The 15958-nt window shown below is 48.7% G+C and overlaps 1 protein-coding gene across 1 annotated transcript in view; it reads left to right on the top strand.

Moving 5' to 3' along the window:
* The first annotated feature begins 1625 nt into the window (after positions 1 to 1625).
* Positions 1626 to 15958, top strand: part of SLC6A5 (solute carrier family 6 member 5) — a 50603-nt gene continuing 36270 nt past the window's right edge. Inside the window, exons 1-4 of the mRNA XM_077761038.1 lie at positions 1626 to 2150; positions 4796 to 4934; positions 7491 to 7622; positions 7976 to 8149. Coding sequence (XP_077617164.1) covers positions 1626 to 2150; positions 4796 to 4934; positions 7491 to 7622; positions 7976 to 8149 — 970 coding nt within the window. The remainder of the gene's footprint in view (positions 2151 to 4795; positions 4935 to 7490; positions 7623 to 7975; positions 8150 to 15958) is intronic.

The raw sequence follows: 15958 nt of genomic DNA, 5'->3' as shown, positions 1-15958 counted from the left end.
CGAATCCAAGGGGGTAATGATTTATCAAACTTGTATTATCAAGAAAATGTCAAACGAAGGGCACCTTGCCTTGCACTGACGCAAACCTGGCCTTTCCCAAGGAGATATAGAAAGCTCCTCTCTCGCAGGAGTCAAACCCAGTCTTCTCAATAGCTGGTTTCACTCTACCCGTTCAATCTGTTGCCCGTGTCAGACATGGTGAGTGTTTGCTTTTGTTCTTTTTAGAGGAAAGGGAGCTGCGGGTGGAGGAAGGGCAGATTCGTTTAGAGTACTTCTTTTTGAAGCGTTCTATGCATTTTGGAAGAGGAAGCGAGGGCGATCCTCGAAGCCTGAGGTATTTGTTCTTGTGAGCATCACCTGAGGTCGGAAAGAGGTTTCTGAGGCTATAGTGCTGAGAGGCTGGAGGGATCTCTAAACCGGCATGCCGGGCACTGTCCTCGGTGCTGAAAGCCAGGTGCCGGTACTGAGGCTAGTCGCTCTGAGTCCTAGAGGCTATTGAGATAAAAATGTTTGCTGGAGACAAGGTATTTAGATTTGGTGCAAATTAATAAGTTCCGATCTGGGCATTTATGAAAGGCAGTTCTATGAGATGCAGGAGGTTGAGGTGAAGGTAATATGGTCGTTCTTACAGTATAGTAGTAAATATTGGTGATAATATTTAGGAAGCCCTGAAAGAGAACACGAAGGGAGAAAGCAGACAGAAAAACTATCACTGACAGATCTTTTCATTTGAAACTCAATTGAAAAAAAGCAAATGAAAATTAGTCCTGGGTTTTGGTCCCCAAGCATGAAGGGCATTAGACACTCTTGTGACTAGTTACTGGAGGGGGAAAGACAACCAAAAAACTTTGCCTATATTCTTTTCCATATCTGGGAATCTGGAAGTGAATGTAGGTTGTGTGAGATAACAAACCAGTTACTCTCTTTTGTTTTACATATGGTTTATTATGGTTATTGTGTGGTGGTGGTTGTTCTTGTTGTTTTGATCGTGATCCTTATCCCTGCCTTTGCTACCTGGAGGGCGAAGATGGGTTCAGAGCGCTGGCTGGGTTTCGTACAACCCATTTTGCCTGAAACACTCTTACGTGCCAGGGCATCAGCTTTGTGGCCGCAGCTTGTCTATAGCTTATTTAAAAAAAAAAAAAAAAAGGCAATGTGCATTATTGAGTGACAAAGGAAATGGGGCGGAAAATTAAAGAATCTTTCTACTATGGTGATGGGGAGGTGGGCACCCTACAGCCGTGATGTGAAATCCAAAGAGGGCAGAGAACTCATGGCTGTAGGGTTATTTCTACCCTCTTTCAATCCCCCTCCCAAAACACATCTCTGCCTATTTTCTTAGTTCTCCCACCATCAGGGAGGAGAATATTAATTGCTTAATGCCATCTGGTAATTGACAAGACAGGCAAATTGAGAAATACAGTTTTTCTTGAAGAAGGAAAAAAAAATCCAGATGCCAGTTAATTCCTGAGATATTGTGTTCGGACCTGAGTGGTGAACGTCTTTACACGTAGATACAAGTATTTTTTAGAGCTACCGTGACTTTCTGTGTGTGTGTGTGCGCGCGCATGTGTGTGTGCACGAACTTCACGTTGTATTTGCAGGATTGCGGTGCTCCCAAGGAAATGAATAAACAACCAGCCAACAGCCTGGGGGCGGCCACGGCACTGGGCCACCACGCTGGCCCGTGCGCGCCCAGGACGAGCCCGGAGCAGGAGCTTCCCCCCGCCGCCGCCGCCGCGGTGGCGCCGACGCCGCGTGTGCCCAGGTCCGCTTCCACCGGCGCCCAAACTTTCCAGTCCCCTGACGCGCGAGCCTGTGAGGCGGAGCGGCCGGGAGTGGGGGCTTGCAAACTCAGTAGCCCGCGGGCGCCTGCGGCCTCGGCAGCTCTGAGGGACTTGAGCGAGGCGCGCAGCGCGCAGGCCGCAGCTCCTTCTGGGGCCGCCGGGCCCGGCAACGCTCTGCATTGTAAGATCCCGGCCCTGCGCGGCCCCGAGGGGGATGCTAACGTGAGTGTGGGCAAGGGCACCCTGGAGCGGAACAATACCCCGGCCGTGGGCTGGGTGAATATGAGCCAGAGCACCGTGGTGCTGGGCACGGATGGAATCACGTCCGTGCTCCCGGGCAGCGTGGCCACCGCTGCCGCCCAGGTAAGCAGGTCGTGCTCGGCCCGCGCCGCCTCCCTCTCCCTAGGCGTGCGAGGCGAGCCGGGCTGTGGTGGGTGCACGTGTGCTGATGGGGAGACCGGTTGGCAGTGCCAGGTAATGGATGCGGGAGGCAGCTTTGGGGCTTCGGAAGCTCGCGCTGCGCAGGGGTCCCCAGTTCAGGGCTTGAGGGCTGTTGTGACCCTGCCCGAGGAATCACGACCTCAGGAGCTGTGACCACCTGTCCCTTCCCAACCTTAGCAGTCGCGGAAATTGGGGTTGAATTAAACAGTTGAGACAGATTATAAAAATAAGACTCCATGAATGAGTCTTTCTTTAAAATGTTTTTCTTTAATTCGAAAAATAAAAAAAAATATACAGAGGAATCCTCCTCTTCTTCTCCTGCTCCCCCTCCCGCAGGGAATAATATTTTAAATGCTGTATAGTACCTTTCACTTAGAGTTAACTGTTATCACATGAGAACTCATTGAGGCAAGGTGGGTTTACACGAAACTATTGCTGAAGCTGAAGCTTCAGGGCTTTTCCAAAACCCAGTACCTAATTTTGTCCTCATAACTTTGTATATTTTGTTGTTGTTGTTGTTTTCTTAAGGCAAATCTATCTCAACTGAATAAGTTCTATCTCAGGACCTGCCTCTACATCTGATCCTTTACGCTCAACCAGAGGCATGAAAAATGCACAGAGCAAATCCCAATCCTAGGTTCGGGATAAGGCAACGCTTACTGGTTCTTATTATCCTCTCCCATACAGGCTCTTGTCTTCCATTTCCCTTCAGTCTCCTCGCTTCCTCTGATCTCTCCCTTTCTCACCTACTTGAGTTCTTCCCTTTCCATCCCCTGCCTTTGTGCTGTTTCCTCTCCTTCCCTGGCCTGGGGGTCAAGGCATATATTCAGTGTCGAGCACCTGGGTCAAACATCAAAACATTTGTCTGTGTGAGATTTCCGGCTTATACAACCCTCCTGTTCAGCAATACTCTAGTGTTTGCGCACGCGCTCGTGCACACACACACACACACACACACACACACACACACACATTCATCCACAGGCCCACACCTCAGGAACCCAGCTGTTGGGATAATAACTAGAAATGAACATACACTTAGACCTTCCCATTTGCCCCTATTTTTGGAGTCCACTTCTGGATCATTCGTCTGTATATATTAACTGCCTCTGACAGCATGTGCCCAACAGTGTGACCCCAGGTGGAGGCAGAAAATTGTTTCAAATGCCTTGCTTAACCTCCGCACTGCGGCAAAAGTGGCTGGAACTCCCACCCTTTTAGTCTGGGAGGAATTGGCGTGTAGGTGAGGTTGGAGGTGGTGTGCCTGGGAGAGAACTGTAGAGAGGATGCTGAAGATGTTCAGAGTAGATGAAACCCTGCATTTGCCTATTCTCAGGCATTCTCTGTCCATTTTTCTGTTCTTGCCTTTTTGACACTTACCCCAGAGCTCCTCTCTTCTGGAGACTTCCTCCTCTCCTGACAGCTCCTTTACCCTCCACAGCCTGTGGAACAGCGTGGGACATACCAGGTTGCTAGAATAGGGAATGGAATGTAATGGAGAAAGGAGAAGCCAGGCAGTGGCTTGGGTCCCTGGAATTTTGGTGTGGTGTCCAGGTGTCCTGAACATTTAGAATGTATTTCAGGTGGCTTCATCCTCATCTTTTCTGCTTAGGAGTGAGGCATTTTAGAACTAGGTACTGCCCCCAAGAGAGGATCTTAGTGTGAACTTGGAGAGGCAAGCCTCAAAGGTCCATAGATTGTTGGAACTGGAAAGTGCCTCAAGGGATAGTTATTCTCAGCCCCTCATTTCACAGATGAGAGCACAGAGGCTCAGAGGGCAAGTGGCTTGCCTGGGATTATCCAGATGGTTAGTGGTAAAATTTAGACTGGAACTCAAGGCTTTAGATGTCCTGTCTCTTACCATGTCTACCTTCTCTGTTCTGCTTCTTGTTTCACACCCACATCTCACACCCACATGCCCATTTCCCTTGCCCTGGTGTTGAAAGGTGCCCCCCTTCAATTAGGTGGCCAGGCAGGTTCTGCCTGCAGGCTTTGGCAGAGAACATGAGGCAGGGGCTCTGGCTGGCTTCAGGCATTGCAGCTCTATTTCTGGCCTAGCAGACTCCAAAGGGAGAAAGGGCTGAGGAAGGAGTGTGTTGAGGGTTTCAGAGGAGGGAGGAATTGGTTAGGGATCTGCTTGCTGGGGATTCTAGGCATGATATTGGGGGACTGCTTGCCAACTGAACTCTTGGTTAGGGGTTGGGGATGGAGGGACCTGCTTGCAATCAACCAACAGGTTCAAGGTTTGGGGAAGGCTGCTTGCTGGTGTGCCCTGACTGCAGGATTTGGGAAGGAGGGGTTTAGGGGTGTGTTGAAGATGAATCTTTATATCAGAATTGGGAGCCTGCTTGCTGAAAGACTTTCAGTGCAGGGTTGAGGGGTAAGGGCTCTCTGCTTGTAGATGCATCCTCTCTTCAAAACTGGGGTCCTGCCTGCCAATGCATCCTCGGTTGGAAAATGGGGGCCTGCTTGCTGGGAAAGACCCTCAGCAGGGGGGAGGGGCGGAATGGGGCCTGCTTGCCGAGGACCTGGGGCTGTTATCCGACAATGTGCTTTTCCGCCCCCAGGAGGACGAGCAAGGGGATGAGAATAAGGCCCGAGGGAACTGGTCCAGCAAACTGGACTTCATCCTGTCCATGGTGGGGTACGCAGTGGGGCTGGGCAATGTCTGGAGGTTTCCCTACCTGGCCTTCCAGAACGGGGGAGGTATGGCTTTTCCAGTCTTTCAACCTGCGGAGGGGCGGAGCGGGCACTTGCGGGTTGGGGAGGCACCCTGAACCTAGGGAATGGGCTTGGGAGGGGAGGCTGGGAGCAGCCTCATCGTTCCAGCTCCATCCCCTGTAGGCATGGTGCTAAGCCAGAGGGCAAGGGGCCACTGTAACCCGTTGGCACTAGATCCAGGAGGCTTTTGTCTGGAGATAAAGCTCGGGAGAGAGGTGGGCCTCCATGACCCCCCACTGGCCCAGCCTGGAGGACTGGGTTCTGAGCCAAGTGGGCATGGCTGCATTCGGAATTCAAACTCTAATTTAGCCAACAAATATTCTTGGAGCAGCGCACCCTGTGCACTTAAACAGCAGTAGCTGTGTGGTCCTGGCACCAAATTAAGGATGGTTTAAGACTATAAGCTGCAAATGGGCGCTTGAGTCATGCAGAATGCAGGCTGCTGGCGACCCAGGAGGGGGAGTGGAGAGGGGCCGGGGGTGCTGTACTCTCCAAAACCTCTCAGAAGTACCCACACACATGCATCCTCTCGGCACAAGCGGGACATATTTTGACTTTAGCCAAATTGTTTAGCAAAAAATGGTTTTTGTTTCGTTTGTCTTAATGGGTTGGAAGAAGCTGCTTTTGAACGAAAACCATTTCTGAAATGGTGTGGATGCCAGTTAGGCACCTACCAGCTGCCGGGCCCCTGGGATCTACTTACCTCTTGTGTAGCCATTGAGGAGAAGGGAAGCGGCCCATTTAAGGTCCTGTTTGCTGCCCACTCCACCTTGAGGTGCCTTGGCCAGCGGCTCGCCCCCACATTGCCTAAACTGACAAGTCCCCCTCCGGGAATAGGAATTTGCAACTAGGACCTCCTCCTAGAACCAAAGAGATGCTCGCCCCATCAGGCTGGGGTGTGTGTGTGTGTGGGGGGGGGTTGTCCTTTGTTTGCTCTTGAGTGGGGTCCAGTCAGCAGACAGGTGCTGCACCACTGGATGATTAAAACAGAAAAATATGCCTTCTCCCCTCCAATTCCAAATTAGGACACGTTGACAAGTACTTATGAGGATGACAGATCATTTGCAAATGGAAATGCCCTGGAAACAGAAGAGTGTGTGCTAGCCACACAAAGATAGACACCCTAGCTGGGTGTCCGCTTGGCCTTCTGCAAGAGTGCCAGTCCAGGGTGCAGGAAGTGGGCCAGAAATGCTATAATAAAGCTTCCAGGGACAGGTAGCAATGGAGGGGCGGGGAGGTTAGGGAGGGCCTTTCAGCCAGGGGAGTTGGCATGGCGGAAGTACCCACGTTTTGCTCCCCTGGGGGTCTGCGTCTGACCCATGGTTCCAGGAGCTCCTTGTGTAGCCAGGCGTGGGGAGGGGGAGGCAGATTTTCCACACTGCAGCTCCCAAACCCGCGGCCGACAGCACGGGGTGGAGAGCTCGTCTNCCCCCCCCCCCCAGAGGCTGGAGCAGGACCCTGGTTTTACTCCCCACAGACCCAAGAGCTTGAGGCCCCTGCTGGGCCTTCCTCACCTTTCAACCCAGACAGGGAGTTGAAAGAAGGGTGAGCAGAAAGAGTAGACCAGAGAAAAATCCGCTTTCCTTTCCTGGAGCACAGCGTCCTGGGTTCTGGCATCCCTAGTGCCTGAATTGGCTCTGACCCACGTATCAGTGCTTCCTGGTCCAAGTCGGTTCAAAGATAATGACTGTTCCCCAAGGCCCTCCCAAACAATCTTAAAGAATCCTTGAAGGGAATGAACCCCAAAGAACCCCCAGCAGTCTGTGGTGGTCTCTGCACTACCATTGTCCTGGTTGTGGGGGGAGGGACAGTCCACGGAATAAAGAGATGAAGGGTTGACTGGGGGCTCCAGTCAAGATAAGACATTACGTACATATTGTGAGGTGCTCAGTGCCTAGGGAAGGTACTGTGGGAGGACAGAGAAGGGAGGCTTCTTGAAGGAGGAAGCATCAGAGTTGGCCCTGAAGGATGGAAGGGACTTTCATGTGGAGAACGAAGTTGAGAAATGTGTGGTGGCTGGGGTGGTGGGGAGAGGGATTTTCGAGCCACTTGTCTGGCAGGGCAGACCCAGCACCGAGTGGCAGGAGGTGTGTAGGTAACTGAGGGCATCACACAGGAGGGCTCCTGGGGTCTCCCTTAGTAGATGTTAGGTCCTCGGAAGGTGGGGATGCTGAGATTTCTCCCAATATGATTCTCATAGTGAGTCAAAGGTGTGGATTTGTTGAATCCTGGAAGAGCTTAATTTGGAGGACACTGAAATGCCATAAGAAAAACAAGAGAAAAGAATAAAACCCAACCAGCACACAACCCCTAGCGACCCGTCCAGGAGGGAGTTAGGAAAAGGAGTGTGTTTGTTGGGTACTCTGGACTGAACTTGGTAGAGGAGGGCTGTTCAATGTCCTGGGGTGCCTGTGGTTAAGCTGGAATAGCAAAAGTTTCTTGGAAAATGAGGGGGAGCCAGCTCCTACCTCAGAAGGTGAATGTGGGCCAAGGTGGCCTTGGCCTCCAAGGGCTTCTCACTTCTTACTCTCTCTTTCCAAGGTGCTTTCCTCATCCCTTACCTGATGATGCTGGCTCTGGCTGGGTTACCCATCTTCTTCCTAGAAGTGTCACTGGGCCAGTTTGCCAGCCAGGGGCCAGTGTCTGTGTGGAAGGCCATCCCGGCACTACAAGGTGAGTCCACCCTGCCCCCCAGCCTCCTCAGCCCTGCCCCGCTCTCTCTGGCACCACGCAGTCCCCAGGAGGGAGACCTGCTTTTGTGAACAGGCTAACTCACATTTTCCTTTATTTGATCCATTCTACCATTCTACTGGGACGTGCTCTGACAAATGGTCCAAGATTGCCTCTGGCATTGGTCCCTTCCTAATAGAATGCCTCACTTTCCCTGATGGATACAGAATCCACTCCACTATTAGTGTGTCTATCTGTGAAAGAGAGCCAAGACCTAGGTCCCCTCCCTGTGCCTGACTGTAAGAGTTCCCTAGGACTTGGATTGGAATGAGTCCCTGGAAATCTTGTTTCCACAGGCTGTGGCATCGCAATGCTGATCATCTCCGTCTTAATAGCCATATACTACAATGTGATTATTTGCTACACACTTTTCTACCTGTTTGCGTCCTTTGTGTCTGTGCTGCCCTGGGGCTCCTGCAACAACCCTTGGAACACGCCAGAATGCAAAGATAAAACCAAACTTTTATTAGGTAAGTTTGGATATCCCTGCATTAAGTGGTGGGCACACAGATGGAAACAAACAACCAAATATACTTAATTCTAACATTTAAGGAGCTCATGGCTCAGAGGAGGGGTAAATTTTGTTTGTCCATGCCTAACTGGAGTGCTTGTTGAAAATGCAGATTTATAGGCCCACCGGGTAGTCTGATACATTAGGTTTAGGTGGGGTCGGGAAATGTGCATTTTAGCAAGGTCTTCAGGTGATTCGTATGTCCTGTACAATTTGAAGGCAATGGGGTCCTAGAGTCTAGAATGATGCCTATGAACCTCGATCCACACATTACAAAATACTGCTCAGTGCCTGAGGTGACTGGGAGAACAGATACTTGAGTGGCAGACCCCTGATAGAAATTAGAAATGTGCATAATGTAGTACCTAGAAATGGGGAAGCCTGCCTGGGGGTCAGGAGAGCTCCTGATGACACAAAGCTGAAATCCCATGGGACTTGAGGGCTTGTTGGGTCAAAGGCAGGTGGGTGGAAGTGAGGAGGACAGGGCCGACTTGTCAGCAAGGCTTTCTGGCCTAAATGACATCTCTGCCCTTCATGGTACATGGGTCTGGGGCAGGTAACCTTTCTCTCTGGATCTGTGTTGTCATCATTCGTAAAGTAGGAATAGTAATGTTCTTTAGCCTACCTACCTTACACGATTGCTGTAAGGAAGCCAGAAATGAAGGATATGGGAGCAGCTGGAAAAGTATAGCCCTCTACAAACAGAAGTCCCCCCAGTTACCTTTGTCACCTTTGAGAGCTCTCTGGTCATGTCAATGGGCACCAATAAGCAAATCGTTTCTTCTTTTTCCAGTAGCTCTGTTATTCCCCTTAAGCTCAGTCTGTGCTGAGGTCAGAATCCTGTGATCTCTACACGATTGGCTCTTAGTGCCGGCCCCCAAATCAGCTCCTTTGCCCTTACAGCCAGCACATTGCAGAATGAGGACATTATTTTAACCCTTTGAGTGTGTTAGGAGAGAAAGATGGATTCTTCCTTCCCATATCCTCAGAGAGATGCACATACCTAAAGGGAGGAATTCGCACTGGAGTATTTTTACACACATATGCATGTACATACCTGCCATGGCCAACCTTTACCTAGAGTGGCTTTGACTAAGACTGAAGAAGAGCTAAAACTAGAGACATATGCCCATTAAAGTCAGACCCCGTGCCGCTGGAAGTGCTCAGGGATGGGGCAATGGGGTTTGTGGAGGTTCTCTGGTGGGTGGCTCACCGACAAACGTCCCTTACACTCTCTTGGCCTCGGTGTTCTCACAGTCGCAGCGTTGGTGGACTCTTGGGTTAGGGTAGCAGTTCCCAGCCCAAGCTGCTACACATCAAATCACCTGGGGAACTGACAAATCAAGAAATCTGTTAGGGTCCACTTCAGACTAATTAAATCAGACAATTTAGGGATGGAGTCAAGGATCGGTAGTTTTAAAGTTCCAAAGAACCACTAGTTTGGAGTTTGACCACACCCCTTATTAATTTAGATGCCCTTAAGCATTTTTGGAACGAAATGCCCCCTGTCCTTGCCTGCATTTATGCCAGTCCAGTGCTCACCTCTGCAAGGTTGCCCCCTGAGAGAATCCCACTCCATACCTGTTCACAGACTCACAACGAGCTGCTGGAATGGCCTCCTGGAGCATTTTCTAGGACGCAGAGTCTAGAATGCAGAAATACCTCAAGGTCACTCCCCAGCCTTGTGCTTGTCTTTCCCAGATGGTGCCCGCGAGGGAGATCACTTTTCAAGGGAGAACCTACTGGAGGAGGCTGCTGGCTTGAGTCAGGCCCCATGGGAAGCTTACCTGGGGACTTCCATCAGGCCCCGTGGGAGTCATGGTGACCAGTGTCCGCAGCTGACCTCCAGGAGGGACACAGTTCAGAAACAACATTTCTTCCGCAAACAATATCCACTAATATTTGTGGGGCACCTGACACTTAACAGCTAGCACCACTTTCAGCACACCAAGCACTGTGGGAACCCCTTTTACTCATATTACCAACGCACAACAAATCAACACATAGCTTCTACTATTATTTCCATTTTACAGATGAAAAGCTGGATCTCAAGGTCATACAGCTAACTCTATGGTAGAGCAGGGATTTGAACCCAAGTTTGCCTGCTTCTCGAGGCCACGGGCCTAAAGCTTCATGCTAAATGCTCCCCAGTCTACAAAGCAGCTTCATAAATGATGTCTCTGCTGTTTCTAGTAAGAGCCCTAGGAGTTCCAAGGGGCAGGCGGCATCATTACCATTTTGCAGCTGAGAAAGTGGACTTGAAGTCTCAGAGAGTGGAAGGGTCAGGCTGTAAATCGAAAGGTAGAACCAGTGCCGAGATTTAGATGTCATGACTCCTGATGGCCTGTTCATCCAGGATTCCTGAGGAGTCCTTGGTCTGGCAGTTTCTGCCCCATCAGTCTTGGCAGAATGACATCAGCCCATGTTCTCCCTAACTGTCTGTAGCTGAGATTCTCTGGGGTAGAAGAAAACTTGTCTGAATAGTCATTTGACTTAGTAGATCCACTTCTGGTGATCCATCTTAGGGGGGAAAAAATCAAGACCCAGATAAGACTTCTACATGATCATTCATTGTAGCCACATTTACAGTCTTGGAAAACACTAGGCACACTTAAATGTGTGACCAAAATGCAAGTAATTATTGAATAATCCCATAGTTCACATAAATTATAGTGCATCCATAGGATAAAGTATTCTATAGTCATTAAACATGGATATTCATAAAACATGGGGAAATCCTCCCCTAAATATACAAAATGTTTGCTGACAGATTTGGGACCATATTTTTTTCCCCTACATTTTCTATCATGGACACATATTTATTTTATAGTCAGAGTATGTATGTGTATATATATATGTATGTGTATGTACACACATATATATGTGTGTGTGTATTTTTTTAAGTGAGCCGAGCATGTTGTGTAGACCAGGAATGTGAAGGAGGGTGCCCCTCAATATGTAGAGTTTCCAGTATGGCTGATGATAACCCAGGAAACATTAAAGGCAGAGTAATGGCATTTTATAGCTAAGCTCCTAGATGACTGGTACAAACCATAAAAACTATGGAGGCTCTGAGCAGAGAGGGACAATGGACATTTTTCACTCCCAGGTTGTTCCCTGGGAGCATACAGACAGGCTGGACAGATTTTTGTCTCGTTCCTAGCAAGTGCTTTAAATTCCGCCCCCATTTAAAAATGTTTAAAAAATATTTCTTTATTTTTGAGAGAGAGAAACAGAGCATGAGTGGGGGAGGGGCAGAGAGAGAGGGAGACAGAGAATCTGAAGCAGGCGCCAGGCTCTGAGCTGTCAGCACAGAACGTGACGCGGGGCTTGAACTCATGGACCGTGAGATCATGACCTGAGCTGAAGTCCGTGACACTTAACTGACTGAGCCACCCAGGCAGCCCCATCCCTCCACTTTTTAAAAACAAGTTACCGGGGCGCCTGGGTGGCTTAGTCAGTTAAGCGTCCGACTTTCGCTTAGGTCATGATCTCACGGTCCGTGGGTTCGAGCCCCACGTCGGGCTCTGTGCTGACTGCCAGCTCAGAGCCTGGAACCTGTTTTAGTCTGTGACTCCCTCTCTCTCTCTCTGACCCTCCCCTGCTCACGCTGTGTCTCTCTCTCTCTCCTAGAAATAAATAAAAACATTAAAAAAAATTTTTTTAAAACAAGTTACCGATCCTCACTCTTTATGCAGTCCCTCCGTCTGTCCGCTGTGCTATCTGCACAGGGCTGTGTTCCATTTCTGAGGCCAGGCTATCCCTTGTGGAAGTACTGGTCCTGTGGGGTCCTGAGGTGACTTAGAAAGGGTGATGTGGTCTGACTTGCAGAGACACAGGCTGCTCTGATGGACAAGTCATGAGTTCAGACGGTGGATATCCCAGACCCTTTCTCAAATGGGCATTCTGAGAGAGACTTGTTTAGGAAATGGAAAAATCCCTTCCCCTAGCGCGGTGTTCCACAAATAACCTCCAGGCTCAGCCTCTGTCCTATAACTGCCCTACCGTGTGATAGCGGGCCACTGGCCTCAGAGGGAGGGATTGGAGAGCTCACGGTTATGACTTTCAGTCATAGTGAGGAGGTGTTTATCCCATGGCCGGCTCAGCATTGCTAGGGTCATATTGCTCCAGAGGCCTGCCTCACCATGGGGACGCCACCCCCAGCCCTGGCTCTGTCCGTGGGTAGAGGCTGGGTGTGAAGCATATTTCTAAGGGGTAGCTTGTAAGATTGTCTTCGTTAGGAGGACTTAACCTTTCAGGTGTCTGTAAAGGAGAATAGCTAATCCATGTCCTGCATACTGAGACCAGCGACTGTTCTGTGAAATTAGGAGCCGACTGGGTCATTTAAAATGGGAACAACATAAATACCGTTTCCATTCCTGGAATGGCTTAATTTTCATTAGAACTTTAATTAAATGATCCCTTTTCTCCCTAGTCTTTCGTGTGCTTTCATTTATTAATAATTGCCCGAGTAAAGAGAATCCCGTTCGAACAGCTTCCAATTTAGCACGATCATTATCGCTGTTCTTTGTTCGGGGTTGCTGGGCCGCGGAGCTCTGATGACAGGGCGCATCCTTCCTCCGCTGGCCCACCTGAAGGCGCCGTGCGCCGGGAGGCACGCTTCTGCCGCCCAGTGGTGGGAAGGGACATTGCAGGAGGCTGGAGACCGCAAGGAGCCCTCTGCAGTGACGCAGGACAGCATGACTTTGCACTGCCGCTGCGAGAAGGGATCCAGAGATGCTCTCTAGGGAAGCTGCCCGTGTGCTTCTCAAAGGCAGTTCTGGAAGCAAACGATTTGGCATTTGCCCACGTGTTAGCGGTTCCTTCAGTCTTAGGGGATGGACGTACTTTTTGGCAGAAGGACAGGAAATAACTTCTGCGTTTAACTTACAGAAAAGGGCTATAGATGGTCCTTTGCTGTCTTCATTCAGATTGCATCTGGGGGAAACAATTGCTCCTTTTGTAAATATTTGATAATTAGGTCGGAATTTCTCCGGCATTCTCTGTTATTTGATTAGAGTAAAGATAATATTGAATAAGAAGGTATTTTTTAAAATGTTTTTTTTTTATTTCTGAGAGAGAGAGAGAGAAAGAGAGAGAGAGAGAGACAGCGTGAGCAGGGGAGGGTTGGAAAGAGAGGGAGACACAGAATCCCAAGCAGGCTCCAGGCTCTGAGCCAGCTGCCAGCACAGAGTCCAAGGTGGGGCTTGAACGGTCCACCAACCGTGAGACCATGACCTAGGCCAAAGTCGGACACTCAACGGACTGAGCCACCCAGGCGCCCCTTTTTATCTTTATTTTATTTTATTTTATTTTAATTTTATTATTTATTTTATTTATTTTAAGTAAGAAGGTGTTTTGAGGACTCTAAAATCAGTGGTTCTCAACCCTGGGAGATTTTTCAGGAGACATTTGATAATGTTTATAGATGTTTGGGGTTGTCACAATGGGGGGGGGGATGCTCCTGCCATCTAGTGGGCAGAGGTCAGTGGTGCTGCTAAATATCCTGCAAGTCACAGGAGAGCTCCCACAACAGAGAATTAATTACCTGGTCCAAAAAGTCAGTAGTGTCGCCATTGGAAACCCTGGTTTAAAGAACTAACCAGAGGGAAGAGAGTCTTATAATTGTTATTTAAAAATGTTTATCCTATATAATGAGATATTCTGGGATAACGAGTGGGAGGTGGTCGGTGATTTATAGCTGGCCACTGGGATTGTGGAAGAGGTCACTGAGGATTAGAGATGTCCACCCCATAAAAACGTATAACAATGATGGCTGAGTTATGGCTAAAATGTATCGAGTCCAGAAGAGCTCTAGGCATTGTGAGACTTTTTTTTTTTTTACTCATGATATCACTTACTCTGATTTTTGCAACAATCTTGTAAACTGGGTAGGATTATGAGACAATGCAGGCTTGGACAGATAAAGAACTCCTCCAACTCATCTAAACGCTCAGAGCAGAGGAGCCTCTCAACCCATAGTCTTACCCATTTTGCTGTTCCACAGATGGCACGTGTTAGGATTCAGGTGGCCCTGTGCTTGTTTTTGGTTGTAGTTTGGTCCATAGTATCTAAAAATAATTTGACCTCATATCCAATGTTTTAAAATGGAGAGATTTTGGGGCACCTGGGTGGTGTGTGACTCTTGATTTCCACTCGGGTCATGATCTCACAGTTCGTGAGTTCAAGCCCTGACGGTGCAGAGCCCGCTTAGGATTCTCTCTCTTGCTCTCTCTCTCGCTTTGCACCCCCCCACCCATTCTCTCTCTCAAAATAATAAATAAACTTTAAAAATAAAATAAAATGGAGAGATCTCATGTAAATATCCAAATTTTCTTTATCTTTTTGCCAGAACACCTGGAAAAGGCATGGCTCCATTTCTCTGGAATATTCTCTAGTTTGCCAGAGTCCACACCTCTCCTTGTCACCCTCTATTTTATGCCTTCATCATTTGTGTCACCAGCCTGGCTTCTGAAGGTGTTCAAATCTATGATCCCTGCTCTCTGCTACACAGTAGAGTGATTGAGAGCATGGCCCCCAAAGAAAGAATGCTTGTTTGCCTCCTGGTTTTGCTGTATGACCTTGACAAGCATCTGCTCTTCTCTGTGCTCATTTCTTTATCTGCAGCATAGACAATGATGATACCTACCTCACGGGGTGATGTGAGGCTTAAATTAGTCAGTGCATATAAAGCATTTACAACAGTACATGGTATGTGCCCTATTTTAGCCATTGTTATTGTTACTTTTCACTCCTTTGTAAAATCGTATCTTTTGGGATAAAATAATATCTTGGTGGATTCTATTTAAATAGTCAAGTGGTAGGATTTATAAAGCTGTCAGAGAGGGATTGTAATATGGTCAGAAAGACTTCAGTTTCTTCCTATTTAAAATGAGCATAATAATATACACCTCCCGGAGCTGGTGAGGATTTCATGGGACAATCATTATTAAAGTGCCCGGCAGAGTGCCTGGCATACTAAGATCCATGTGGTGAGTCCCCTCTCCTCATCCCAGCCTAGGTCAGGCCTTCTCAACCTTGACACTCTGGACATTTTGACTGCATAATTCTCTGTTGTGGGGGGCTATCCTGTGCACTGTAAGATATTTAGCAGCATCGTAGCCTCTACCCACTAGATGCCAGTAACATCCCATTCCCTAGATATGATAACTGAAAATGTCCCCAGACATTGCCAAGTGTCCCCTGGGGGACTAATCCATCCCCAGTTGAAAAGCACTGTGTTAGGTCTTGCTGCAGGCTTACGAGCACATGGCATGGCTGCCGCCTCCATTAGCCCATGTGAGTGTGCAGGAGGCAGATGCAGCATGTATCTTAAAGCACTTACCGTCTGTCAGCGTGTGCCAGGCAGCGAGTTCAAGGTGAACTCACTAATAAGCCTCCTGTGGTAGTCTTTCAGAAGGTTTGCTTATGTCTGATTCCATTTCAGACTGCAGATTTCAATTTTCAAATTTCAATTACAGATGCGTTTCTGCCAGCCATTTGTTTCTTGTGGAGTCATAGGATCCGGGGTTGAATCCCAATTCTCTTCCTTATTGGCTGTGTGATTTGAGTAGACTTACTTAACTTCTTCGATCTTTTTTCCTCACTTTAAAAATGGAGGTAATAGCGGCTCCTACGTGGGTGGCTCAGTCGGTTAAGCATCAGACTTCAGCTCAGATCATGATCTCGTGGTTGGTGAGTTCGAGCCCGATGTCAGGCTCTGTGCTGACAGCTCAGAGCCTGAAGCCTGCTTCAGATTCTGTGTCTC

Source organism: Crocuta crocuta, unplaced genomic scaffold, assembly GCF_008692635.1.
Source record: "Crocuta crocuta isolate KB4526 unplaced genomic scaffold, BGI_CrCroc_1.0 scaffold233, whole genome shotgun sequence".
Classification (NCBI taxonomy): Eukaryota; Metazoa; Chordata; class Mammalia; order Carnivora; family Hyaenidae; genus Crocuta; species Crocuta crocuta.
Note: the sequence above shows the minus strand (reverse complement) of the source record. Positions and strands in the feature narration are given on the sequence as shown.